This window comes from Mustela lutreola, chromosome 5 (assembly GCF_030435805.1).
Source record: "Mustela lutreola isolate mMusLut2 chromosome 5, mMusLut2.pri, whole genome shotgun sequence".
In the NCBI taxonomy this organism is placed as follows: Eukaryota; Metazoa; Chordata; class Mammalia; order Carnivora; family Mustelidae; genus Mustela; species Mustela lutreola.
The window spans coordinates 154,123,978-154,150,780 of NC_081294.1; the positions used below are offsets into that span (position 1 = coordinate 154,123,978).

At 37.4% G+C, this 26,803-nt stretch overlaps 2 protein-coding genes across 2 annotated transcripts; both read right to left on the reverse strand.

Moving 5' to 3' along the window:
- Positions 1–4,398: 4,398 nt before the first annotated feature.
- On the reverse strand, positions 4,399–18,171 carry LOC131831219 (olfactory receptor 2T2-like). Its single transcript, XM_059173390.1, is given in 4 exon segments — positions 4,399–5,051; positions 5,054–5,137; positions 5,140–5,258; positions 18,089–18,171. Coding segments are annotated over 4 exon segments (939 nt in total).
- A 7,419-nt stretch (positions 18,172–25,590) lies between these two features.
- On the reverse strand, positions 25,591–26,544 carry LOC131831445 (olfactory receptor 2T27). Its single transcript, XM_059173499.1, has one exon. It carries the CDS (start codon positions 26,542–26,544, stop codon positions 25,591–25,593), a length of 954 nt encoding a protein of 317 aa, XP_059029482.1.
- Between the last annotated feature and the right edge of the window lie 259 nt (positions 26,545–26,803).

The window sequence follows — 26,803 nt, forward strand, 5'->3', positions numbered from 1 at the left end:
CTTGGCTCAAATATCTATTTTCTACTGTAATACAGCATAGCCCCAATATAAATTAGATGACTAGGAGATCTGGCTATGGAATGGCTCTCTTAGTCAAAATACTCTTCTCCAACTGAGTTTATATTTTCATTGCCTTAGAAAATGATGTGAGGTTCCTATGTGAAAGCTTTCTTTGAATTTGATCATCATCCTGACCTTTAAGTTGCTTTCCCTATGCTCTTTCTATTACCCCCAAAAGACACCTCTCTCTCCCCCATTCTTCTGACTCAGACTTCAGCCCTGCTGAACAACTTCTGCCTTTCCACTTGCCTATAGTCAATCCTCCCTTGGAAATTCTGTGTTCTCTCACTTCTTCTCTTTCCATTAAGACATGTCAAAGCCCCCATTACCCTCAAGCCCTTGCCTCAACATCCTGATATTTCTCCCATTCATGCTTCTTATGGCCACTTTTACGAATTCCCCGATGTTCCTGCCACCCAATTCCATCTTTATGAGGTGCCTGGATCAGAGGCATTGTTCAAGTCCATATTCCTTTCTCCATGACAGATATTTATCATATATAATCTAAACTTGGCTCTTTCCCTCAACTAAGCAATTTGAGTATCTCATCCTTTCTTATGATTTATCCTGGAGAGACCTCTATGTTATGCTCTCCACCTGTATCAGACCAGAGGAAAAGACCAGAATTTTGTCCAAGGCTACTGAATATGCTGATGATATGAACTTCAGACAACTTGCACAATATGCTCCCAGCAAATCAATGGCTCCCTTAGCTGAGCCCAGTTGGAATTATCAGCTCTCCTCAAGAACAAGGTCAAAGATGACCACATGGTCGCTCACCTTATGGAAGGTATGAAAGGAGAAGCTTCTAAACAGGTCAGTTATGAAAGGTTAAAGAAGATTGTCCAGAGATGAGATGAAAACCCTGCCCTTATTCTCACTTACCTGACTGAGGCTGTATAAAAATTCACCATTCTTGATCCTAACTCTTACAAAGGAAAATCTATCCTGGCTATGCTTTTCATCTACCAGTAAGCTCCAGACATTAGAAAAAAAATGAAACAAAACACAACTTCAGAAACTATATAAAGGCCCTCAAACTCCTTAATCTGGACTACTAGACCCATCCTTCAAGGTTTTTCACAGAAGAGAGGAGGATATCAAAGGAAAAAGAGACAAAAGTATCAAAAAATGATCTCATTCTTATTCTATCCTTACTATTGTCCATAATAGAGCTATTCAGGAAAAATATTACCCTACTAGCTCAACCTGAACATTCCACAAGCCCCCTCTGAGAGCTTGTTACAACTACAGTAAACCAGGTCACTGGTCTAAACAATATCCCAATAAAAACCATTACTTGAAACCACTTTCCCCTCCTGTAAGCAAGTTGGCCACTGAAAGAGTGACCAAAGTTGGGGGAGAACCACCCAAAACCTGTCTTTGGGGCCCAAACAAGGAACATCAGCCATATCCCTGTGGCAGATCTCTTGGGACTTCTCTAAGACTGGTACTCATACATCTCAGGATTGGCAAAGGCTCCCACACATGTCATTTCCATCTCCATGGCTGAAACCAGGGTAATTCTCTATTAACACTGGAACAATCTACAGCACTTTACCAGAAGTTTCCAGACATTCTTTTTCCCCCTCCACATGTGTCAGGATTTACTGTGTTCTTTCTCAACCTCCAGTTACCCCGCTTTTCTCATGTGCCCTGGGAGATCAAATCTTTAGCCATTCTTTTCTTGTTTGGCCATGCTGTCTTGTCCCCTTCCTGGGATGACTAGGGATGTCCCCATCAAGACTAGGTACTCACCTTCATCTTCACCCTGTCCATCCCCAATCCCAATTCTTCAGACTCCTTACTGAACCAACAAACCTTGTTTCCACTTCACTCTCTCCAGGTAAGACTTTGGTTCCCACACCCATGTGAGATATCTCAGAATCAGTTAAGATTGCTCATCTTACCCCCATTACTATATGCCTTAAGGGTTCAACTTATTTCCTTTCAAAACTGTAATATCCTCTTAAAGCTGAGTCCTTGTGAGATTTATAACCTCTTGTTTCCAAATCTTTTGCATTAAAATTAAAACCTACTAATTCTCCTTACAATACTCCACTCCTTCCATTCAAAAAGCTAGATGATTTTTTAGACTAGTTTAGGATCTCATAATTATCAATGAGGCATTTGTCCCCACCCACCTCATTATTTACAGTTCATACACCCTTCTCCACCATTCAACCCTACACCATGTACTTCACGGTCTTAAATCTTAAAGATGGATTTTTCACTATTTCCATCTCCCAAGAATCCCAAGATCTTTCCACCTTCACCTGGGCTGACCCTGACACCTGATGCTCTCCACAGTTAACTTGGAGTGTTTGACCATAAGGTTTTAGAGATAGCCCCCATTTCTTTGGACAAGCTTTGACCTAAGATCTCTCTAATCTCTCTCTTTCCCAAATATTACCCTTTTCTAATACATAGATGCCTCTGTAGCCTCTCTTTTCCCACTTCTATTTCTGGCTTCATCACACTCCTAACCTTCCTAAACAACAAAGGTTATAGATTGTCCTTTTCCAAATCTCAACTTAATCAGCAATCTTTCACATGCCTGGGAAGCCCTGGCTTTTAGAACAAAGCAGTCTGCTACCAGAATGTCATGCTCCTGTCTCCTTTGCAGCTAGGTAGGGAGAGCTCTATGACCCTATTCAGCAGGAACTATTTACAGAATAATGACTTTCCCCATTTTCCCAATCAAGAATAATTTCAAATAGAGAGGAGGGAATAAAAGGAATCTATTCAAAGTCCCTTACCTGACCAAGTGTGCAGACAAAACTCACAGTTGTAAGTAATTGATCCTAATTATTTTTGTTTGTTTGTTTTTCTAGGTCATAGGACCCCACATTCTCAGAAAATAGACCACAAGACATATTCTCTAGCTGGACCACATCCCACATCCTGGACAAGCCCCAGACAGAGCCCTTAGAAAAACTTGCCTCCTCCTGCTCTACCTGGCTAAAAAGTCAAACCCCTCCCCACTCCTAACCCCATGAACACAACAGAAACCCTCTCAAATCCTTCAGAAACCTTTAAAAAGCCCAGCCTGACAGAAACTCCTGGCTGACATCCCTCTTAGATGATATAATATAATATATATCTATATATATAGATATATATATGTAATATGATATAATATATCATAAATATATAAATCATATAATAATATGATATAATAATATATCATATGATATAATATATATATAGCCAGGAGTTTCTGTCAGGCTGGGCTTTTTTGATTTGAGAGGGTTTCTGTTGTGTTCATGGGGGGTAGTTCTGGGGAGGGGTTTGGCTTTTAGCCAGGTAGAGCAGGAGGAGGCAGGTTTTTCTAAGGACTCTGTCTGGGGCTTGTCCAGGATGTGGGATGTGGTATATATATGTATATATGTGTGTGTATATATATATATGTATATACACACACACACACATACACACACACACACCACATATATCCATATGTGATACATATGTCACATATATCACATATGATATTCATTCTCCTCTCTTGGAGAGTGAATAAATTCTGTTCTGCTTGTGGTTTTACTCTTTGAAGAATTTTTGTCATCCACATCACAGGCCACCCTAGCAGTGCATTAATGCAAGTTTTTGAAGTTTTTAGCCATGTTTCTATCTGAATGACAGAAGTCAGATTTTATTCAACTAGTAAATGTCTATTGATTTCCAGGAACATAAAAAACTCTATGTGAATAAATGCATGATAACTACCCATAGTTTAATTTCAGTAGTTAGAGAATACAAATATTCATAAAAGATGACTAAGAATACAGAAACCAAAATACAATTAAATTATTTTCATAAAATTTTCCTAAATAAAGCTGCTACATTACCATTAGAAAATATTTAATTTATATGAATGTTTGACATTAAATACTCAAGGATATGGTGACTGCTCCTTCAATTTCTGTTCAAAAATTGATCAATAATATAGATGCAAAAGATACATAAACATGTGTAACATGAAAATATTTATTCAGTACTCTTAAAGGGGGCATTTGCTCCGTTTGGGATTATTTACGGTGTTACTTGAAGAGAAGGAGCAAAGTTTTGGAAAAAGTTTTCTGGAAAAAGTTTTACAGTGAATCCAGACTAGAGAATTGGCCAATTATGATACTTGTAGTCTTTGCTTATTGTTCCTATGTAGTTTTTGCAAAGATATGATTTTACCTATTGATAATTCAGGATTACAAAAATCACAGTGAATATTTCTCCAGAATCAAAAGCATATTTTATGGAATAAGTGTGTGCCAGTGGCTACAACACAAATGATGTGTGTATCTGGCCCCCTCTAGTATTTCCTGTACAAATCCAGCACTCTCATTGTTCAAGAGGAGGATCATCTTCCCAGCATTTTATTAGAGCTGTGGCCACATCTTTATTCCTCAAAATGTATATGAGTGGGCTGACCATTGAGGCGAGGATGGTATAGAAGGTGGATACAAACTTGTCTTTCTCTGGTGTGTGGTAAGAATGAGGCAGCACATTTGTGTAGAAGGCTGCACCATAGGAAATTCTCACCACCAAAATATGGGAGGAAGAGTTAGCAAAGGCTTTATGCTGGCCTTCAGCAGAGTTCATCCAATGGACGGTAAGCAAGATGCATTTATAGGAAATAGAGATGATGTATATAGGGATGAGCAGAATTAGCACACAGCAGGCATACATCAGAGTCTCACAGAGTGATGTATCAAGACATGACATTTTTAGTACTGCTGGAATCTCACAGAAAAAGTGATTAATTTCTCGGGAAATTAATCAGTAGGGGAAACTCATGGTGAAGGGGGTCAGCATGAATCCATCTAAGGAGCTACCAACCCAGAAGCCTACCACAATGAACAAACAAATCCTGCAGTTCATGAGGAGAGGATATCCCAGGGGTTTGCACACAACCAGGTACCGGCCAAAAGCCATGAGGCCTAGCAAGAAAAATTCACCTCCAATTAGGATTAGGTAGAGGAAGATCTGAAGTATGTCCCAAAAAGAAGATGATCTTTTTCTTCGATAGAAGATCTTGCAGCATTTGGAAGAGTTATACAAATGTAAACTGTGTCCATGAAAGCTGGCTGAGTAAAAAGTACATGGGTGTATGGAGGTGATAGTCCACGTGGATGAGCAGAATCATGATCACATTGGTTGTTACAGCCACCAAAAAAAAAAAAAAAAAATGGAGAAGACCACTGCAAAGGTAAGCCCGGGAATGCAGGATGTGTGATGAGGCCCAAGAGGATAAAGGTGGTATTTTGGAGAATGGCCTTCATGCTCATGCCACATGGTAGCTCCTGGGGCTCCAAAGGCAAAATGTTGCTATGATAATTAATAATTGATACTTGGGCAGGGCCAACTATGGATAATATGTCAGAAGCAGCATGGGATAAAGGAAAGAATATAGAATTCAGAATAATTTTGACTCAAAATGGATGAAGGACCTCAATGTGCGAAATGAATCCATCAAAATCCTTGAGGAGAACACAGGCAGCAACCTCTTCGACCTCTGCTGCAGCAACATCTTCCTAGGAACAACGCAAAAGGCAAGGGAAGCAAGGGAAAAAATGAACTATTGGGATTTCATCAAGATCAAAAGCTTTTGCACAGCAAAGGAAACAGTTAACAAAATCAAAAGACAACTGACAGAATGGGAGAAGATATTTGCAAACGACATATCAGATAAAGGACTAGTGTCCAGAATCTATAAAGAACTTAGCAAACTCAACACCCAAAGAACAAATAATCCAATCAAGAAATGGGCAGAGGACATGAACAGACATTTCTGCAATGAAGACATCCAGATGGCGAACAGACACATGAAAAAGTGCTCCATATCACTCGGCATCAGGGAAATACAAATCAAAACCACAATGAGAGATCACTTCACACCAGTCAGAATGGCTAAAATCAACAAGTCAGGAAATGACAGATGCTGGCGAGGATGCGGAGAAAGAGGAACCCTCCTCCACTGTTGGTGGGAATGCAAGCTGGTGCAGCCACTCTGGAAAACATCATGGGGATTCCTCAAAATGTTGAAAATAGAACTGCCCTATGACCCAGCAATTGCACTATTGGGTATTTACCCTAAAGATACAAACGTAGTGATCCAAAGGGGCACATGCACCCGAATGTTTATAGCAGCAATGTCCACAATAGCCAAACTATGGAAAGAATCTAGATGTCCATCAACAGATGAATGGATCAAGAAGATGTGGTATATATACACAATGGAATACTATGCAGCCATCAAAAGAAATGAAATCTTGCCATTTGCGACAACATGGATGGAACTAGAGCGTATCATGCTTAGCGAAATAAGTCAAGCAGAGAAAGACAACTATCATATGATCTCCCTGATATGAGGAAGTGGTGATGCAACATGGGGGCTTAAGTGGGTACGAGAAGAATAAATGAAACAAGATGGGATTGGGAGGGAGACAAACCATAAGTGACTCTTAATCTCACAAAACAAACTGAGGGTTGCTGGGGGGAGGGGGTTTGGGAGAAGGGGGTGGGATTATGGACACTGGGGAGGGTATGTGCCTTGGTGAGTGCTGTGAAGTGTGTAAACCTGGTGATTCACAGACCTGTACCCCTGGGGATAAAAATAAATGTTTATAAAAATAAATAAATAAATAAATAAATAAATAAATAAATAAATAAATTTAAAAAAAAGAATTCAGAATAATTTTGAATTGTAGTTTCAATATTGGTATAATTATGGTCTATGTGATATTAGACAGATAAACTATAACACTTTCATTATCTGTGAAAGGTAATCATAGGTCTATATCTCTGTGGGCTGGGCATGAAATATAAATACAATAGTTTATACAAAACAACTTTCAAAATTTGCTTTATTTTATTCTGAACTGTCTTCTTTATATTCTTTATAAGCTTATTAATTTAGATTAAATATTTCCTGAGGTCGGTAACTGCACCTTCCCCTCCATATTGCTTTGCAAAAAAATAAAAATAAAAAAAAAAATTCAAGGGTTGATTTAATTTAAGTTTTTCTCTGTAGTGAAGATTATTACATTATTAAGATCATACATTGACACACACTTGTGATTTCATAAATTGATAGAAAATAAAGATGGACCCAATAAATCTAGATGAATTTAGTATTGGGTGCTGCTGCTTATTATTTTTTAATGATAAATCATTATTATTATTATTATTATTATTATTATTATTACTTTTGAGGGAGATAGGGAGAGGGAAGGACAGGCAGAGGGAAAGAGAAAAATCCCAAGCAGGTTCCACATCCAGCACAGAGCTCAATGTGGGGTTCGATTTCACAACCCTGAGATCATGCTCTGAGCTGAAATTAAGAGTTGAATGCATCCACTGAGCCACCCAGGTGCCCTGGGGCATCTGTTATTACTAAACAGTTTTTTGAATGGTTGGGACATTAGGGATTAACAGGGCAGAGCTACTAACTTAAACTGAGGATCAGCGTCAGTTGGGCTATGGTGAGATGTGCTGCCAAAGAAGTTCACCTTTTTAGGCATAGGTAACTTTAAACAGTTGGATCCCTTTTTCTCATAGGATAACTTGGGATGAGGAATCTCTAATGAGGATAGTCATGAACTATATTCCACAAGGAGGATTTTGAGTTCATCATCATGGCGGTCCTTTTGGTTGCTATTGTCGAGTAGTATATAAAAATTTTGTACTAAATATGGGCTCATATTATTCTATGGTGACCGAAGCCTTTCTTAAATTACTGGTTAGCCAAAACATTAACATATTTTTTTTTCTGATAGGATGGAATTCTGAATCTATTAAAATGTTATATTATCCTAGGAATCTATTGCTAGTTTACTTTTTCATTCCTTAACATTTATTTTTGTACTGTGTTACTGATCCTTCATGTTTATAAGTAAAGGTAATTCCAGATGGCAAAATGATTTCTGAATTTAAAGGGCAAAAGAAACAATACTATTAAAACTCCCTTGAACTACTTCTCATACTTTTTATTTTTGAGGAAGTTATATGAGTATTTTTTGGATATGTTCATGGATATTGAGGAATGAGTTTATTATTATTATCATATTTTGTTTTTCCTCTTGTATTTCAGTGACAGACTTACTGAAGTTTATTTCTATAAAATGTATTGGCCGTCAATACTATAAATATACCCTGATTTTTTGTTTACATAATAATGAAATTTGTAATCTGTGAAGAATTGAAAAAGAATAATTATCCCTTTATGTGAGAATAAAATGAACCAGGGCAATAGATTTATTTTTCTAAGTGTTCTTCAAAAATGGATTTATATTATGAGTAATATTCTAAACAAATGAGTAACATCCAGAGGGGGGAAATAAAATCAATTTTGTGTTAACCTACATTTATTACACCTTATCAGTTAAGCAGGATAAAAAAAAGTGCTTGGATAATTAATAAACAATACCTGGTATTTACCCCAAAGATAGAGATGTAGTGAAAAGAAGGACCATATGTACTCCAAAGTTCAAAGCAACAATGTCCACAACAGGCAAACTGTGGAAAGAGACAAGATGCCCTTCAACAGGCAAATGGATAAAGAAGATGTGGTCCATATATACAATGGAATATTACTCAGCCATCAGATAGGATGAATACCCAACTTTTGCATCCACATGAGTGGGACTGGAAGAGATTATGCTGAATAAAATAAGTCAATTATCATTGGTTTCACTTACTTGTGGAACATAGGAAATGACATGGAGGACATTAGGGGAAGGGAAGGAAAAGTGAAGGAGGGTATCGGAGGGGGAGATGGAGCATGAGAGACTGTGGACTCTGAGAAACAATATGAGGGTTTTAGAGGGCAGGGATTGGGGGGATGGGTGAGCTTGGTGGTGGGTATTAGGGAGGGCACACAGTGGCTGGAACATGGTGTTATATGTAAACAATGAATCTTGGAACACTACATCAAAAACTAATGATGTATTGTATGGTGACTAACATAACATAATTAAAAAATAAACAATACTGGATATCAACTGTAACTCTCAGAAAATTTGATGAAAGTCAACTACTTCTGCCTTCTTTAATATGCAGAAGATTTTCTTGTGACATGCACAGGTCTCACTCATATACAAAGAGACAGAATTTAAGATATTACAGCTGAAATTGTGTTTATAGGGTTTTGCAGTGAAAATTGTCTATGAAAATAAATTACTTTTGAATCAAAATATGGGCCACATAATTTATTTTATATGAACACTCAGATTGGACTCTACAGAGTATTGACAGGGGTAAATCATTCTTCTTCTTCTTCTTCTTATTATTATTATTAATTGAAATTAACCCCCATATAGTAAGTCACTCTTATTGCCTCAAATCTTCTTGATTAGGGAATGAAAAATTTTCAAACATTTTAAAAAAGATTTTACTCATTTATTTGAGAGATAGAGAAAGAGAAAGTGACCACAGAGGGAGAGTGTGAGAGTGGAGCAGATGCCCCACTGAACAGAAAGCCTGAGGCAGGTTTGATCCTAGGACCCAGGGATTATGACCTAAGTTGAAGGCAGACACTTAATTGACTGAGCCACACGGGCACCCCACATTTAGATCCTTTCTTAGTATATATGCTAGAATAATAGATTATGAAAGTTGAAATAAAGATATAATTTTATACAAAATTTCTTATTTCAAAAATAACCATAGACTCATTGCATTAAAAAAAATGGATTTAGGTTGCGTGTGTGTGTGTGTGTGTGTGTGTGTGAGATATATATATATATATATATATATATATATATATATATATATAATGTGTATAGGGAACAGAACCTGCTAAAAGAGTAGCACATTAAGAGGTTTAGGACATGTTTACTTTGTCAATGAATCAAATATATAATTACTAAAAATACAAAATATATAAAAACTAATGTGACACATGGTCAAAATGTACAGTTAATATTATATTGTAGATATTTGGAATGGACATTAAGCAGTGACCATATATACATCATGAACACAATATTTTACGGTTAACTTTTGTTTACACCACTTCTTGGTATCTAATTTTGACGTCAGTGTTCACACTCTTGCTTAAAGTAATGTGTTACTTGGCTTATTTACACATATAAGAGTCCAGATCATTCCCCATAACTAACTTTCCTCTATCATTTTCCTCTATTCAAAGTTATCAGGTTTTTTCCACCCCCCTCCCAAACTAAAGAATTTTTTTCTTCCATAAAAAAACAAAAACAAAAACAAAGCAAAACAAAACATCATTTTATCTGCATGACCTCAGAATCAGGCCTTTCTGATGTTTGAGTCAGAAAATCTTCTGACCCGCAGACTGTTCAGTTAATACATGGAACTTGGGGAAGAACCAGCCAAAAGTGGAAAACACCGCCAACAGAAGCTTTGAATCTCTGCATTAAAAAAAGGAAAAGTGAGTTTTGTAAGAGGTGTTCATCCTTCTTATGGTCTTCCATATGAGGAGAAGTAAAGAGATGTAGGAGGAACTCTGTGCAGGGTGCCAGCTGGTAGAAGCAGCACATTTCAATAAAACAGGCCTGGAGTTGTTCTGGGAGAAGCCACAGAAATTCAGGCAGTTTGTGACCCTCACAGCTTCTTGTAAGAAGAGAATTCCAAGTGAGATTAGGAAACATTTTATCAGGAAGAACTGTTGTCCAAGAAAGACAAGTATTGAAACAGTACTTTCTGATACCCTGTATGTATATACATGTATATATTTTTAAGTTTTCTGTATATTAGAATGTTTTGGCATCTTAAAATCCCTTCTAACTATGGAAGGACTGCCTCTTCCAGGGCTAGCCAAATCTTGATAAATAGTAAAGGGCTTAGCTAGAGCCATGTTTTTGATATGAAAACTAACCAATACAGACTCTGACCTCCTCTATCTGGCATGTACACTCCTAGATAAAATCCTTCTCTGCCTAAATCTTTCAGAATTAGGTATGAGGCAACTAGAGACCACAGTAGAGCCAAGCAAAATTATCTGAATGAGCCTATCCTAACCTGTTTCCCTCATATTGCCTTATCTATCCACAGAAACTCAAATAAAAGCTATGGCGTAATGCTTTCTTCTCACTTTTCCCATTTGGCACTTGGTGTTGTGCTGTGATTTCTGTTTCTAAGAACTGTAAGCAAAATACACTTTTTTAAAAACTGAACTTGGCTGCTGTCTCTTCTTGTGGTTGTTCCTGGCTGACATTTAACATATCTCACTTTTCTCCCAAGCATTCACCAAACTTTTAACCACACCTACCTACATATAAGAGGGTAATCCTTGTCTTAAACGCATTCAGAGGTATATCAATTCTTCCCCCTATGTTACTAATATTTTACACCTACCCCTAATGTCTGAAAACTCCTCATAATGAGTACTAAGCACTCTCTTTCAACCAATCAGCTCTTAAAAGTGATTTTCCTCTTCAGTGAATCTATCCATGTCTTTCCAAACTATACCAGATTTCCCTTAGTTTCCTATATTTCAAACTAAATATCCCTTTTCCAATAATCTAGTTGCCAAAAGTGAATGCATAAATTCATCATTTTTAATTCTTTCTAATTTCTTTCTAGTAGTCACAGAGTGATGCTTAAAGAATGTATCCAACTCTCTGGGAAATGTTTTACCTTGTTTCCATGAAAATCTAACATCCTACCTCAGAGCAACTGAGTCCAAGCCTTACTTAGTAAGGTCACAGTGGAACAACAGACTCCTTAACTACTTGGATATGGAGGTGGGGCCAGTTCAAAATATTTTTCATTAATAATGGATTTCAGCATCTTGCAGGAGGAATCCCTGGGCTGTCAATTAATCTAAATTTATAAGATTTACCTTGTGCATTATGGGAAGGTCAACAAAAGCCCATCCCTTTTACTGGAGTGTGCATTCTTTTCCCAAGTTAAAAGTTGTAATTATTTCTTTAAATATCACAATTGAACTACTTACCTAATCCTGGAATTATTCCAGAGTAATAATAATAATAAAGTGGCCTAGAAGTAAAAGCAGATCATACACTATGGAGTATTATGCCTCCATCAGAAAGCATGAATACCCAACTTTTGTAGCAACATGGATGGGATTGGAAGAGATTATGCTGAGTGAAATAAGTCAAGCAGAGAGAGTCAAGTATCATATGGTTTCACTTATTTGTGGAGCATAACAAATAGCATGGAGGATATGGGAAGATAGAGAGGAGAAGGGAGTTGGGGGAAATTGGAAAGGAAGATGAACCATGAGAGACTATGGACTCTGAAAAATAATCTGAGGGTTTTGAAGGGGCAGAGGTGGGAGGTTGGGGTACCAGGTGGTGGGTATAATAGAGGGCACGGATTGCATGGAGCACTGGGTGTGGTGCAAAAATAATGAATACTGTTATGCTTAAAATAAATAAAAAATAAATTAAATAAAAGAGAAGTAAAAGTAGACCAACCTAAATTTAAAATTAAAACTTAATATATCTAAAAAAAACAAAAACAAACAAACAAAAAAAACAACAACAACAAAAAAACAAAACTGTACCAAACTAAGAATTTCTTTCCTGTGTCACTTGCCTATTTTGTTTGAATATATTTTATTACAAATATGCATTTGACAGAGAGATTAAGTGGTTTTCATAATTATTTATCTAGTGGTTAGTGGAGAAAGAATTCAAATTCAGTATGAAATAAAGAAGACATGATAAAAAGAAAATAAAGTAGAAAAGAAGAAAGTATTAGAGTGGATGAGAAGAAGAAGAGAGGGAAGTAAAAAGGGGAAGGAAAGAAAAATAAATAAGAGATAAATTAAAACAGAGGCCATACATTTTCTAAAGTTATTTTGCATAAATAGCTTTAAACAAAAGATAAATTGAACTTTCTAAAAATGAAATGCATTTTATTTCTCTAGAGAGGAAATAGGAAGTTGTCTTGTTTGGGGAGGGGAACAACTTATGTACTACCATTAAAATAAGAGCAATAATAATGATAATAAATATCATGATAGAATGTTTCTTATGCACTACGTCTAGTGATGGGCACATTCCTTATATGCCTTCTAATTCTCACAAATTTATTAGACCTAGACCTTAAATCCTATACCCTCTACATTATAAATAAAAACACATATATGTTTCCAGTCACTTAGGATACTTTTTAAAAACTAATTACTGAAAAATATTTTATAGTTCTCCAATAAATATAAAATTTCCTTCATTAGATGGGCAATTGATTTGAATAGACTATTACCTTCACTCTGATGTGACTTACTACAGAGCCTCCAATGGGTTTCAATGACATATTGACCCTCTCAGTCCTGGATTGATCTGTAGTGCCCAAGTTGACTACATCCAGCAGAGAGTTAATCTGGTTGCTAACTGCCACCTCAGTTTACCGCATTCTTCCATATAACTAGAATGTATTTATTTGTTTAAAATAGTTATTTATTTGAGAAAGAGAAAAAAAAATGCAAGCGAGGGGGAGGAGCAGAGGAAGAAAGAGGATCTCAAGAAAACTCCCCACTAACTGTGTGGAGCCCAATGAGGGGCTCAATCTCAAGACCCCAACATAATTATTTCAGCCAAAATCAAGAGCTGGACACAACTGACTGAGTCACCCAAGTGCTCCAACTATCATTTTTTTTTTATATCTATATGATGAGAATAATTGAAAAGTGCTGATATAACAATTAAATCAGGCTTTTATTATTACTTAATTTTCAAAGGAAAGTAGCACAAACTGTGGACATCACAACTTTTCACCTGGTGTTGAACTTAGTTATCATGTAAAAATACAAGTCCAAATTATTTATGTATGATAGATATTTTGTGACTTCTCTATGTTGCTTTTCATGTTTCTGGATCATTTTTTTTTATTGCTATTTCTCCTCCTCTTCCACACTTTCAGGCCTTCCAAGTAATATGTCTTGCATAAAGGTAGAGATTAACATTTCTTTATGTCCCAAAACAGCAATTCCCAAAGTCTGAATGTTTATTTTCCCAGTGTTTGGTTTCAGTTCAAATGATTTTGTTCAGTCACATCATTAAAAAGTGCTACCTGTAATTTACAGTAAATTTTCTTAGAATAAAACTTTGTTTATTATGATAAGATCACATTAATATATACTTTTTAGAATGTCTTTTCTAAATTTCTTAAGATTTTTGCTCTATCCTAGTCCCTGAAAGACAAAGACACATATCAAAATTTTCCTAAATGGAGATTCAGACAAGGAATAATCAAGCAGTAAGACACTCAGAGGACTGGAAAGGAAAATTTTTCAGCTTGTAGAATATTGGATCTTAGCAATAACTAAGAAATTACAAAATTAAACCATATCCTCTGAGAAATGATTAAATTAAAGGGATTAGAAGAAATGTTAATGATTCCTGGACTTGGGAGTCTGCAGCTGAAGGTCCAGCATTTCCTGTGTGTAGTTTGGCATAGAATTCCATTCTCAGAGCTGTTTTTTTCCCCAGCTAAAAAAAATACTTTGACACAACCATCAGCAAGGTTACTTCAAGTTCCAGTGTTCCATGATACAATATTTCAATGATATTTTCTTATTTTGCTTTATTCCTTATTGTTTCATGATTTTTACTTCATCTACAATAATCCTATAACTATTATCAAAGTCAACTTGATATATTTATTTCATAAAAATTACTAAGTGAAGACAATATTATTCAGAGCATTTCTCCTGAGATTATTGAAGGTACTCTGGGATATCTTTAAAACAAGACTGGGATCACTAAAATTGAGGTCTGCATTCTTAGGGAAAGTGTGTTGATGTAAACACCAAAAGAGAAACCATATGCAAATGGAAGAGCCTAACCAGAGCACTCATGAAGGATCTGACACCCAAGAAAGAGAAAATGCACAGTCAAGGTTGAGAATCAGGTTTCCTCCCAGAGTAGGGAAGAAATTATCTATAGTTGTTTCTACTATAGAACAGTAGAATCTGGAATGTTAGGGGATTTTCATCTATTTTAGATAAATATTATTTATATGGACATACATCAGAACCAAAGAAGACTACTGAGCATACTGTAAAAAGAAAAGATATAGATTTGCATATGTTTTCTTTTATATAAACCTCTGGTACAAGTAAGTGCATCTAGCCAAGTCTCTGTATATTAAATACATTTCCATTACAAATTTCTCTACATTAGCTATATCACCTTTCACCTTGACATCATTGCCAATACACTTTAGAAGCCCACTTTGAAAGACCATAAAATTTCTCTCTCTGCTAATCTAAGCTAATTGAAACCCCATCCATCATTATGGAAGTGCAGTATCATTTCAGCAGTGTTTGCTGGAGTATAGTCAAAACAGTAAAAAAAGTAGAAATGGACAAAATCCAAGAGCAAGAGTGAGAAAGAGAAAAGTGAAAAAAGGCTAGAAGGTAGGGTTTGTGATGGGTACTGGATATTATATGCAACTAATGAACCATTGAACACTACATCAATAACTAATGATGTACTATATGTTGGCTGACTGCACATAAAAAGAAATATCTCAGAGTTACTTCTGGAAAACTGTATGGAGGTTCCTCAAAAAATTAGAAACAGAACCACCTTACAATTAGCAATTGCTCTTCTAGGTAGTTACCCAAAGAAATCAAAACTATTAATTAGAGGGGCGCCTGGGTGGCTCAGTGGGTTAAGCCGCTGCCTTCGGCTCAGGTCATGATCTCAGGGTCCTGGGATCGAGTCCCGCATCGGGCTCTCTGCTCAGCAGGGAGCCTGCTTCCCTCTCTCTCTCTCTCTCTGCCTGCCTCTCTGCCTACTTGTGATCTCTCTCTGTCAAATAAATAAATAAAATCTTAAAAAAAAAAACTTTTAATTAGAAGGGATACATCCACTGAGATGTTTATAGCAGCATTATCTACAACAGCTAAATTATGGAAAGAGCCCAAATGCCTGTTGTCTGATGAGTGGATAAAGAAGATGTTGTGTGTGTATGGAATGTTACTTAGCCATAAAAAGAATGAAATCTTGTCGTTTGCAGTGACATGGATGGAGCTAGAGGGTGTTATCCTAAGCAAAATAAGAGAAAGACAAATACAGTATGATTTCACTCACATGTGGAATTAAGAAAAAAGAAATTGGAGAATCATAGGGGAAAAATAGAGAGAGGCAATCCAAGAAACAGACTCTTAATTATAGAGAGCAGATAGTTACCAGAAGGGGGGGATGTGGGGTGATGGGTTAAATAGGTGATGGGAATTAAGGAGTGCACTTCTGATGAGCATTGGAAGTTTGTATATAAATGTTGAATCTCTTAAATGTACATCTGAGACTAATATTGCACTGAATGTTAACTACATGGAATTTAAATAATTTAAGTGGAAATTAAATAAAAACTGAAAAAAAGAGAAACAAAGGGGGTAGGGCATATTAGCCAGGGATGGAAGAGAGAGGTATATAAATCAGGGAAGAGAAGAAGGATATAAGAAAAAGTGAAGGGAAAATGCCTAAATTGGAGAATGGTAGAGCCCTCTAATGACAACTATGCTTTGAATTTGCTCATATTAGTCTATAAAGGAGAAAACTGACTGATGCTGAAAGGAACTATATTATAGAATATCTGACATTTATTTCATTCTTTCAATTTATATTATTTGCATGTCAACTATATGGCCAAAACTAAACGGAAAAAAAAAAAGTGGACATACAGGAGAGCTATGCCTTGAAGCATGCAGCATGCAGCCATTTTGGATTCAATGGGCTGGGAAAGTTTGGAGTCAGGTTGGTTGAGTAGCTTCTTCCCAACAAGAAACTATCTTCATGTTGAGTTTTTGCCTATGTTCTTCAGTTTCTGAGGTTAGGTGAAAATCAATGTGAAGGGAGCTTATGACACTCAGCCCCTCAAGATATTCTAGAGACAATGACTTATTCTATCAGAAGTATGTGTAATGGGCAGACTAACAGCAGTCCTTAAAACATTTTCTGTATGTTTTATTAAAGGCCTTATGTTGGAATTAGAAGGCATTGATCATCTCTGTAACCTCATCTCTGCAAGAAAGGATTTTAATTGCAATGTCAAGAGACAAAACTGGAATAGAAGAGGATGAGGGAAGCAGGTTTCCTGCTCGATAATAATGAGTTAATTATAATAATACATTGTGGTATATAGCACCTTCCAAAGCTAAAATTGCTTTGTACCAGTAATCTCATATTCTCTTAGAAGTATTGTTGAAGTAAGAAATAGGTTAGAATATCCTAATTTAATAATTCAGAAATAGGGGTTCAAGAAATTAATTTATTTTTACATAGTAAACATATCTATAATTAGAATTTTACAAGAATTACAATGAAAAAGTTTGTCTGTAAAGAAAATATAATTTTCCTAATCTATTATTTCCCACAGGGATCCACTTATAAAACTATTTCCAAATCAGAAAATGGCCCTAACTGCCTATTCCTATTCTAAGTCATCCTTTCCATGACACAGGTGTTAGAAAATAAAGTTCAAAGAGAGTGAAGGACTGGGTTAAGGAATCCTGGGATATCAAAATATAGTGGCAAGGACAAGATGGCAGGGGAGTAGGAGGAAGCACCTTTTCAGCTGCTACCCCAAAGTGAGCTGATTACCTACCAAAGAAATCCGATCACCCATGAAATCAGCCTGAGATCAGAGTTATACACGTCTGGATCTCTACAGGGGCAGAAGATGCCAGTGGGCAGGTAAAGCAGAGAGGGAATGGTGGACTGATATCAGAAGATAAACAAAAGGGGGAGGGAGCCACCAGAGGCGACCGGCTGGAAAGTAATACCCCGATATGAGTGAGAGTGTCCTGCGTCTGGGGACCAGCATTAACCTGGAGACTGGTTTGAAGCACTCCAAAAGAGCAAAGTATTGCAGGGGGAAATTGTGGGAATTGGGGAGGTTAGGGACAGGACCTTAAGTCCTCGGTCCCAGGACAGCCTCCCCTGGCGCTGAGGCAGAGAGAGTGCAGTGGAGAAACCAGCTCTTGGTCCCTAAGCCACCAGCGCACCCAGAATGCGTGGGTTCTGGCTCCTGTGAGGGGATGGGAGCCACGCCAGTTGGCAGAACGTGAGAGCCCTACCACAAAGCTTGAGATATGCGCGCATGTCCCTCATGCTCCCCTGAGTTACAAAGGCCCAGCCTGCGCTCTTTGACCCGCACCATTGTTTCAAAGCCTAAGCGACATGTCCCAAACTCTCCCCTGACAGAGGTGCACAAAAGCCCAGCCTGGTGCTTATGAACTTGCGCCTCAGTTCTCAGTGCCTGGGACATGCGTGCGACCCAGAGCCGCCTCTGAAAGAGGGGTGCGCAAGCCGGGCACTCCCAGCCCTGGCCAGAGGCAAAATCTCAGTGTGCGATTGCTGCTTGGAACCTCTCTGGTTCATGGGTCGGGAGTGGTCGGGAGCTCCCAGACAGCTGCCACTGCCTTGGCTTTGGGTACAAGCAAAAGATCCTGCGCCCCCAGGGTCTGCAACTTGGAACCTGCTCTACCAGCAGCCAAGGGGGAACTTATTTAGGCTCTGCAGACAGACTGAGGCTTCTCTCTGAGAGGGAGATCAGGGTGCGGTTTGTTTTCCTCTAAAACTACAAAACCATCAAAGGCGGTCAAGGGGAGAGAAAAAAAAAAAGGTGAACAAGCATAAAAACCGCCAGAGAACAAAAGCCTGAAAAAAAAAGCTTCCTCAGAGCCCATCCCCTTGAGGGGAGCAGGAGGACTTAACTCAGGAAACATCATTGACTGACAACCCATGTGCCAGGCCCCTCCCCCAGAAAACAAACCAAGAAAGAAAGAAAAAAAAAGGACTACAAGAGAACAACCACTACTTCATAGGAAAACTTGTATTGTTCACTCGTTCCCACTATTCCAGTTCATTTTTTTTTTTTTACACATAGGTAATTTTTTTAACCTATTTACCATCACAGCGAGCTGTACAGTACATCAAACTCCATAATACCTTTCTAACCTGAACTTTTTGATACATACACCTACGTTTTTCTTTTGCATTTTTATTTTTTGAATTCCTTTTTTTAAATTTTAGTTTATTTTAGTCTAGTTTATTCCTTTTTATTTTTATCCTTTAATATTCATATAGAGTTAAACTTCAAAGTAATTCCCTTTCCCAAATCAATATTACCCCTATAGGTAAACCAATTTTTAATCCCCCTTTATCTTAGGAAAGTTGAGTTCTTAACAAAGATATCAATATACATCCAGGAAGAATCAAAACAACCTTCCTCACACACACTGAGAATTTATAAGAACTCTCCCATCTTATTCTCCCAGTGTTTCTGTGTTTTTTGTGTTTGTCCTGATAGCATGTACATTTTACACTTGGTGTTCTTTTTGACGAGGTTCTTTCTTTATTTACATATATATATATACATACATATATGTATATATATATATATATTATTTTTTTTTCTCTTGTCATATACTTGTATCAGTCTTTTTATATCAGAAGGAAGCCTGGAACAAACAGCTTAGAAACCACAAAAACAGAATCAGGGAAATAAATGATGCCATGAAGCATTCCAACGTCAGAATTATTGGAATCCCTGACGGGAGGAGAAAGAAAAAAGTCTAGAAGATATAGTGGAACAAGTCCTTCATGAAAATCTTCCCACTCGCAAATGGAACCAGTGTTCATGTACTAGAGGCTGAGTGGTCTCCACCCAAGATTATACATTACAAAAAAAAAAATCACGACACCTGATAGTCAAAATGAGGACATATAATTGTAGGTATAATCTCTCAAAAGCTGCCAGGGCAAAGAGGCTCCTTACTTACAGAGGGAAGCCCATCAGATAACATCAGACCTGTCCACAGAGACCTGGCAAGCCAGAAAGAGGCTGTAAAGATATATTCAGGGCACTAAATGAGAAGAACATGCAGCCAAGAATACTTTATCCAGCAAGACTGACATTCAAAATGGATGGAGAGATAAAGAGTTTCCAAGACCAGCAAGGCTGGTTCTGGGCTACAAGGATGGTTCAACATTTGCACCAAGCTGACACTGCAGGAAGTATTAAGGGGGGGTTCTATAAAAGAGGAAAAATTCCAAGAATAGCATTGAACAGAAATATAGAGACAGTCTACAGAAAGAAAAACTTCAAAGGTAACTCGATGTCAATAAAAACGTATCTATCAATAATCACTCTCAATGTGAATGGCCTAAATGCACCCATAAAATGGCACAAGGTTGCAGATTGGATAAAACGACAGGACTCATCCATATGTTGTCTACAAAAGACCTGTCTTGAACCTAAAGATACACCCATCCTGAAAGAAAAGGGATGGAGAAGCATCTTTCATTCAATGGGCCTCAAAAGAAGGCCGGGGTAGCAATTCTCATATCAGATAAATTAGACTTCAAACTAAAGACTATAGTCAGAGATACAGAAGGACACTACATAATCCTTAAAGGGACTATCCACCAAGATGATCTAAAAATTGTAAATATCTATGCTCCCAATATGGGAGCAGCCAATTACTTAAGAAAGCTGTTAATCAAGATGAAGAGTCATATTGATATGAATACACTAATCATAGGAGATATTAACATGCCTCTCTCAGAAATAGATAGATCATTGAAGCAGAAAATCAATAAAGAAACAAGAGCATTGAATGACACATTGGACCCGATAAACCTCATAGATATATACAGAACATTCCACCCTAAAACAACAGAATACTCATTCTTTTCAAGTGCACACAGAACCTTCTCCAAAATAGACCACATACTGGGTCACAAATCAGGACTCAACCGATACCAAAAGAATGAGATGATTCACTGCATATTCTCAGATCACAATGCCTTGAAACTGGAGCTCAATCTCAAGGAAAAGTTCAGAAGGAACTCAAACACCTGGAAGCTAAAAACCACCTTGCTTAAAAATGCTTGGATCAACCAGGAGATCAAAGAAGAACTGAAACAATTCATGGAAACCAATGAGAATGAAGACACTTCGGTCCAAAACCTATGGGATACAGCAAAGATTGTCCTAAGGGGAAAATACATAGCCATCCAAGCCTCCCTCAAAAAAATTGAAAAATCCAGAATACACCAGCTGTCTCTACACCTTAAAGAACTGGAGAATCAACAACAAATCAAACCAACTCCACACATAAGAAAGGAAATCATCAAGATTAGAGCTGAGATCAATGAGGTAGAAACCACAGATACAGTAGAACGTATCTATCAATAATATGCTAAGATTCTCAACTAGATCCTAGCAAACAGGATCCAACAGCACATTAAAAATACTATCCACCATGATCAGGTGGGATTCATCCCTGGGCTACAAGGATGGTTCAACATTTGCAAATCAATCAATGTGATACAACAAATTAATATGAGAAGAGAGAAGAACCACATGGTCCTCTCAATTGATGCAGAAAAAGCATTTGACAATATCCAGCATCCGTTCCTGATTAAAACGCTTCAAAGAATAGGGATAGAGGGAACATTCCTGAAGCTCATCAAATCTATCTATGAAAGACCCATAGCAAATATCATCTTCAATGGGAAATAGCTTGCAGCCTTCCCGTTGAGATCAGGAACAAGACAAGGATGCCCACTCTCACCACTCTTGTTCAACATAGTATTAGAAGTTCTTGCAACAGCAATCAGACAACAAAGAGAAATAAAAGGTATCCAAATTGGTAATGAAGAAGTCAAACTCTCTCTCTTCGCAGATGACATGATTCTTTATATGGAAAACCCAAAAGACTCCATCCCCAAACTACTAGAACTCATACAGCTATTCAGCAACGTGGCATGATACAAAGTCAATGTGCAGAAATCAGTGGCTTTCTTATCCACTAACAATGAAAATACAGAAAGGGAAATTAGAGAATCTATTCCATTTACTATAGCACCAAAAATCATAAGATACCTGGGAATAAACCTATCCAAAGAAGTAAAGGATCTGTACTCTAGGAACTACAGAACACTCATGAAAGAAATTGAAGAAGACACAAAAAGATGGAAGATCATTCCATGCTCTTGGATCGGAAGAATAAACATTGTTAAAATATCTATACTGCCTAGAGCTATATATACTTTTAATGCCATTCCAATCAAAATTCCACCGGTATTTTTCAAAGAGATGAAGCAAATAATCCTTAAATTTGTATGGAATCAGAAGAGACACTGAATTGCTAAGGAAATGTTGAAAAGCAAAAATAAAACTGGGGGCATCATGTTACCTGATTTCAAGCTTTATTACAAAGCTGTGATCACCAAGATAGCATGGTACTGGCATAAAAACAGACACATAGACCAGTGGAACAGAGTAGAGAGCCCAGATAAGGACCCTCAACTCTATGGTCAATTAATCTTCGACAAAACAGGAAAAATATACAGTGGAAAAAAGACAGTCTCTTCAATAAATGGTGCTGGGAAAACTGGGCAGCTATATGTAGAAGAATGAAACTTGATCATTATCTTACACCGTACACAAAGATAAACTCAAAATGGATAAAAGACCTCAATGTGAGACAGGAATCCATCAGAATCCTAGAGGAGAACATAGGCAGTAATCTCTTCGATATCTGCCACAGCAACTTCTTTCAAGATATGTCTCCAAAGGCAAAGGAAACAAAAGCTAAAATGAACTTTTGGGACTTCATAAAAATCAAAAGCTTCTGCACAGAAAAGGAAACAGTCAAAAAAACAAAGAGGCAACCCATGGAATGGGAGAAGATATTTGCAAATGACAGTACAGACAAAAGGTTGATATCCAGGATCTATAATGAACTCCTCAAACTCCACACACACGAAACAGGCAAGCATATCAAAAAATGGGAAGAAGATATGAACAGACACTTCTCCAAAGGAGACATACAAATGGCTATCAGACACATGAAAAAATGTTCATCAACACTAGCCCTCAGGGAGATTCAAATTGAAACCACATTGAGATATCACCTTACACCAGTTAGAATGGCCAAAATTAACAAAACAGGAAACAACATGTGTTAGAGAGGATGTGGAGAAAGGGGAACCTTCTTCCACTGTTGGTGCAGCCTCTTTGGAGAACAGTGTGGATATTCCTCAAGAAATTAAAAATAGAACTTCCCTATGACCCTGCCATTGCACTCCTCGGTGTTTACCCCAAAGATACAGATGTCGTGAAAAGAAGGGCCATCTGTACCCCAATGTTTATAGCAGCAATGGCCATGGTCGCCAAACTATGGAAAGAAACCATATGCCCTTCCACGGATGATGGATAAGGAAGATGTGCTCCATATACACTATGGAGTATTATGCCTTCATCAGAAAGGATGAATACCCAACTTTTGTAGCAACATGGACGGGACTGGAAGAGATTATGCTGAGTGAAATAAGTCAACAGAGAGAGTCAATTATCATATGGTTTCGCTTATTTGTGGAGCATAACAAATATCATGGAGGACAAGGGGTGTTAGAGAGGAGAAGGGAGTTGGGATAAATTGGAGGGGGAGGTGAATCATGAGAGACTATGGACCCTGAAAAACAATCTGAGGGGTTTGAAATGGCGGAGGTGTGGGAGGTTGGGGTATCAGGTGATGGGTATTATAGAGAGCACGGAATGCATGGAGCACTGGGTGTGGTGAAAAAATAATGGATACTCTTTTTCTGAAAATAAATAAATTGAAAAAAATAAAAAATATATATAGTGGCAAAATCTAAAAGGCTAACTACAACATCTGGTTCCAATTTGCGTGTTCTTAATGAAACTATAGGACAGATACCCACATTTAGGGATAAGAAACAGTATCTGGTCGTGAATGTTAAGCAGGGCACTTATTTCATGGAGCATTAGGTGTTATTTGTAAACAATGAATCTTGGAATACTATATCCAAAGCTAATTATGCATTTTATAGTGACTAACAACATAATAAAAAAAATAAATAAAAGAACTAATAAACAGAAGTGAAAAAAAAAAAGAAATAATACCACCATCCCAAAAAAAACATTATAGAACTTTCATAGACACATGATAGAAAAATGTGTCTATGAAAGTTCTATGTTTCTTTTTCAGAGTAGAAAAGCATCAAATTTTTGGAAACATATGTCAACTCCTAGTGGACTTGCCTATGTACATTTAAGTCATCCTAATACTACAAATTTTTAAAATGAGATTTTATATAATTACAACTTGTTCTTTGTGTTTCAAATATTTTCTTCATAGATAATGAAATATAAGATAAGTAAACCTTAAGATATCAAAGCAGGAAGTTGGAAAGGCAGAGAACCTGAAATAGAATGAATTTTGTTAAGTAAGAAAATAAAGGAAAAGAGGAGATTCAAATAATTTTCTCTACCTCAGAAGAATACTGGCTAATATACAATTACTAAAATAATTAAACAAATTAGGCTAAATTTTAAAAATATGAGAATACAAAATTGAGTAAAAACATTTGAATAGTAAGTATGTTAATTTCCAAAAGAATAAACCAGCATTTAGCTGTTAAAAGAGTACCATTATTTTGTATAAAAATTGTTAAAAGTAAAATATTAGGCCTAATATTTCTCTCTCTTATAGTGAGAGAGATGTTATTTCAAATTGCCCTACTTGTTCCTTTTAAATGATATCATTAAGGGGTGCCTGAGTGGCTCAGAGGTTAAGCCTCTGCCTTTGGCTCAGGTCATGATCTCAGGGTCCTGGGATCGAGCCCCACATGGTGCTCTCTGCTCAGCAGGGAGCCTGCTTCCCTTCCTCTCTGCCTGCCTCTCTGCCTACTTGTGATCTCTCTCTCTCTTTGTCAAATAAATAAATAAAATCTTTTAAAAAAATGATATCATTCAGAGTTTGAGGTAAGAGGGGATAGAAAATATAGGAGCAATCCATGCTTACCAATGCCTCAAAACCACATTTTTTTTTAACATCTAGTTCATCATTTTGGGATGATTTTAATAAAACTTTAAGGGCAGAAAAATAAAGTTGCTGGCCTCTTCCCAAATTTGATTTGTTCCATTGTGTTTTTGAGCCATTTTGATGAGATTCAGTTGCAAAAATTAATTACATAGAGTCAAACCATTTTTTCAACAAATAATAATGCCAATTTTGGCTTGATAGAATTAAATATGGAATAGTAAAAATATCATTGGTAGAGATTAAAATAACATTTGAAGTACAATCAAGACAATAGTTGGAAAGTTGATTTCTTTGAAGTGGTCAATTTGTTAAATATCTCAAAGAACAATTGGTGGTGGTGGAAAATCAGAAGAATACCTGAAAAGTCAGAGGAATAGCTGAAGATAAGCATTTCCTTTGCCACACTTGACCTTTGCAAGAAAAGGACAACTGCATATTTCTAAAGGCATGCATGCTTTGTGGAAAGCAGATAGGTGACTAGTGAAAACCCAACTTTATTCCCACTCCATCTCAACCCATCCACTTTTCAGAACCCTTATACTTCTCAAAAATGACCAAGTTCTCAAAATCCCACAGTCTGCTTTCCAAATTCCAAGAATATTCCCACCTTTGCTTCCTGGCATGTGAATGACTTATTATGTTTCCAATAAGCAAATCCAAAGGCAATGATAAAGTTTTGTATTCTTTTCTTCAAATATAAAGAGGCAAATGCAATTTCTTTAAAAGGTGGATACAGTTCCTGAGGACAAACACCTGCCCAGAGCTTTCTTTAGAGCTCCTGTAACATCTTTGTTCCTGAGGCTATAGATGAGTGGGTTGAGCAAGGGAGTGAGAATGGTATAGAATGCAGACACAGCTTTGTCCTTCTCAGGGGTATGGTAAGAATGAGGCAGCACATAGGTGTACATGGCGGCACCATAGAAGAGGCTGACCACCACCATGTGTGAAGAGCAAGTGGCCACTGCCTTTCGCCTTCCCTCTGCTCCAATCATCCTATAAACAGTGATGAGAATACTTGTATAAGAGGCTGAGATGACAGAGAAAGGGATGAGGAGCATCATGATGCAGCAGACATACATGGCTGTCTCATAGGTTGATGTGTCAGTACAGGAGAGCTTCAGAAGGGCAGGGACCTCACAGAAGAAGTGGTTGATTTCTCGAGAGGCACAGAAAGGGAACTGCATTGTCACTGGAGTGAGCAGAAAGCCATCTATGGACCCTCCCAGCCAGGCTGCCACCACAATCAACAAGCAGACCTTTCGGCTCATGAGGACAGGATAGCGCAATGGGCTGCAGATGGCTACATAGCGGTCATAAGACATTAGTCCTAGGAGGAAAAACTGAGCCCCTGCCAAGGTCAAGTAAAGGAAGTGCTGGGCAGTGCATCCTGCAAAGGATATGGCCCTCTGGCCCATCTTCTGGCCAACCAGCATCTTTGGCACAATGGTAGAAATGTACAGGATATCCATGAAGGAGAGCTGGCTGAGCAAGTAGTACATGGGGGTGTGGAGGCGGGAGTCCATCTGGATGAGAATGATCATGATGGTGTTGCTGGATATGGAGATGACAAAGACCAAAAGGATGAGGGCAAAGAGAAGCAAGGGAAAACGGGTATTGCTGAATAAGCCCAGGAGAATAAAGTCAGCATACATGGAATAATTGCCCCACTCCATATCTCTGTAGGTCACACTAAAAAGACATGGGTATGAGAGGGGAAGTTGGACACAGAAGATAAATAGTTGGTTTGTTTAAAACATTCTGATGCAGCCATGGACAAAATCAAGACAAATCAGTCACATCTCACCATGTAATTTACCTCTTTATCCAATGTTTCCTGGGGTTATAGGTTGCTTTGAGAAAGTAGTCTTTACATTTGGGTCCTAAGGAAGACCCACCTCATCCATGAATCTCAAAAATATCAGCTTACTGGAA

Bases quoted from the DNA above. Each gene is read 5' to 3' on its own strand.
- LOC131831445 (XM_059173499.1), bottom strand. From the start codon at position 26,544: ATGGAGTGGGGCAATTATTCCATGTATGCTGACTTTATTCTCCTGGGC.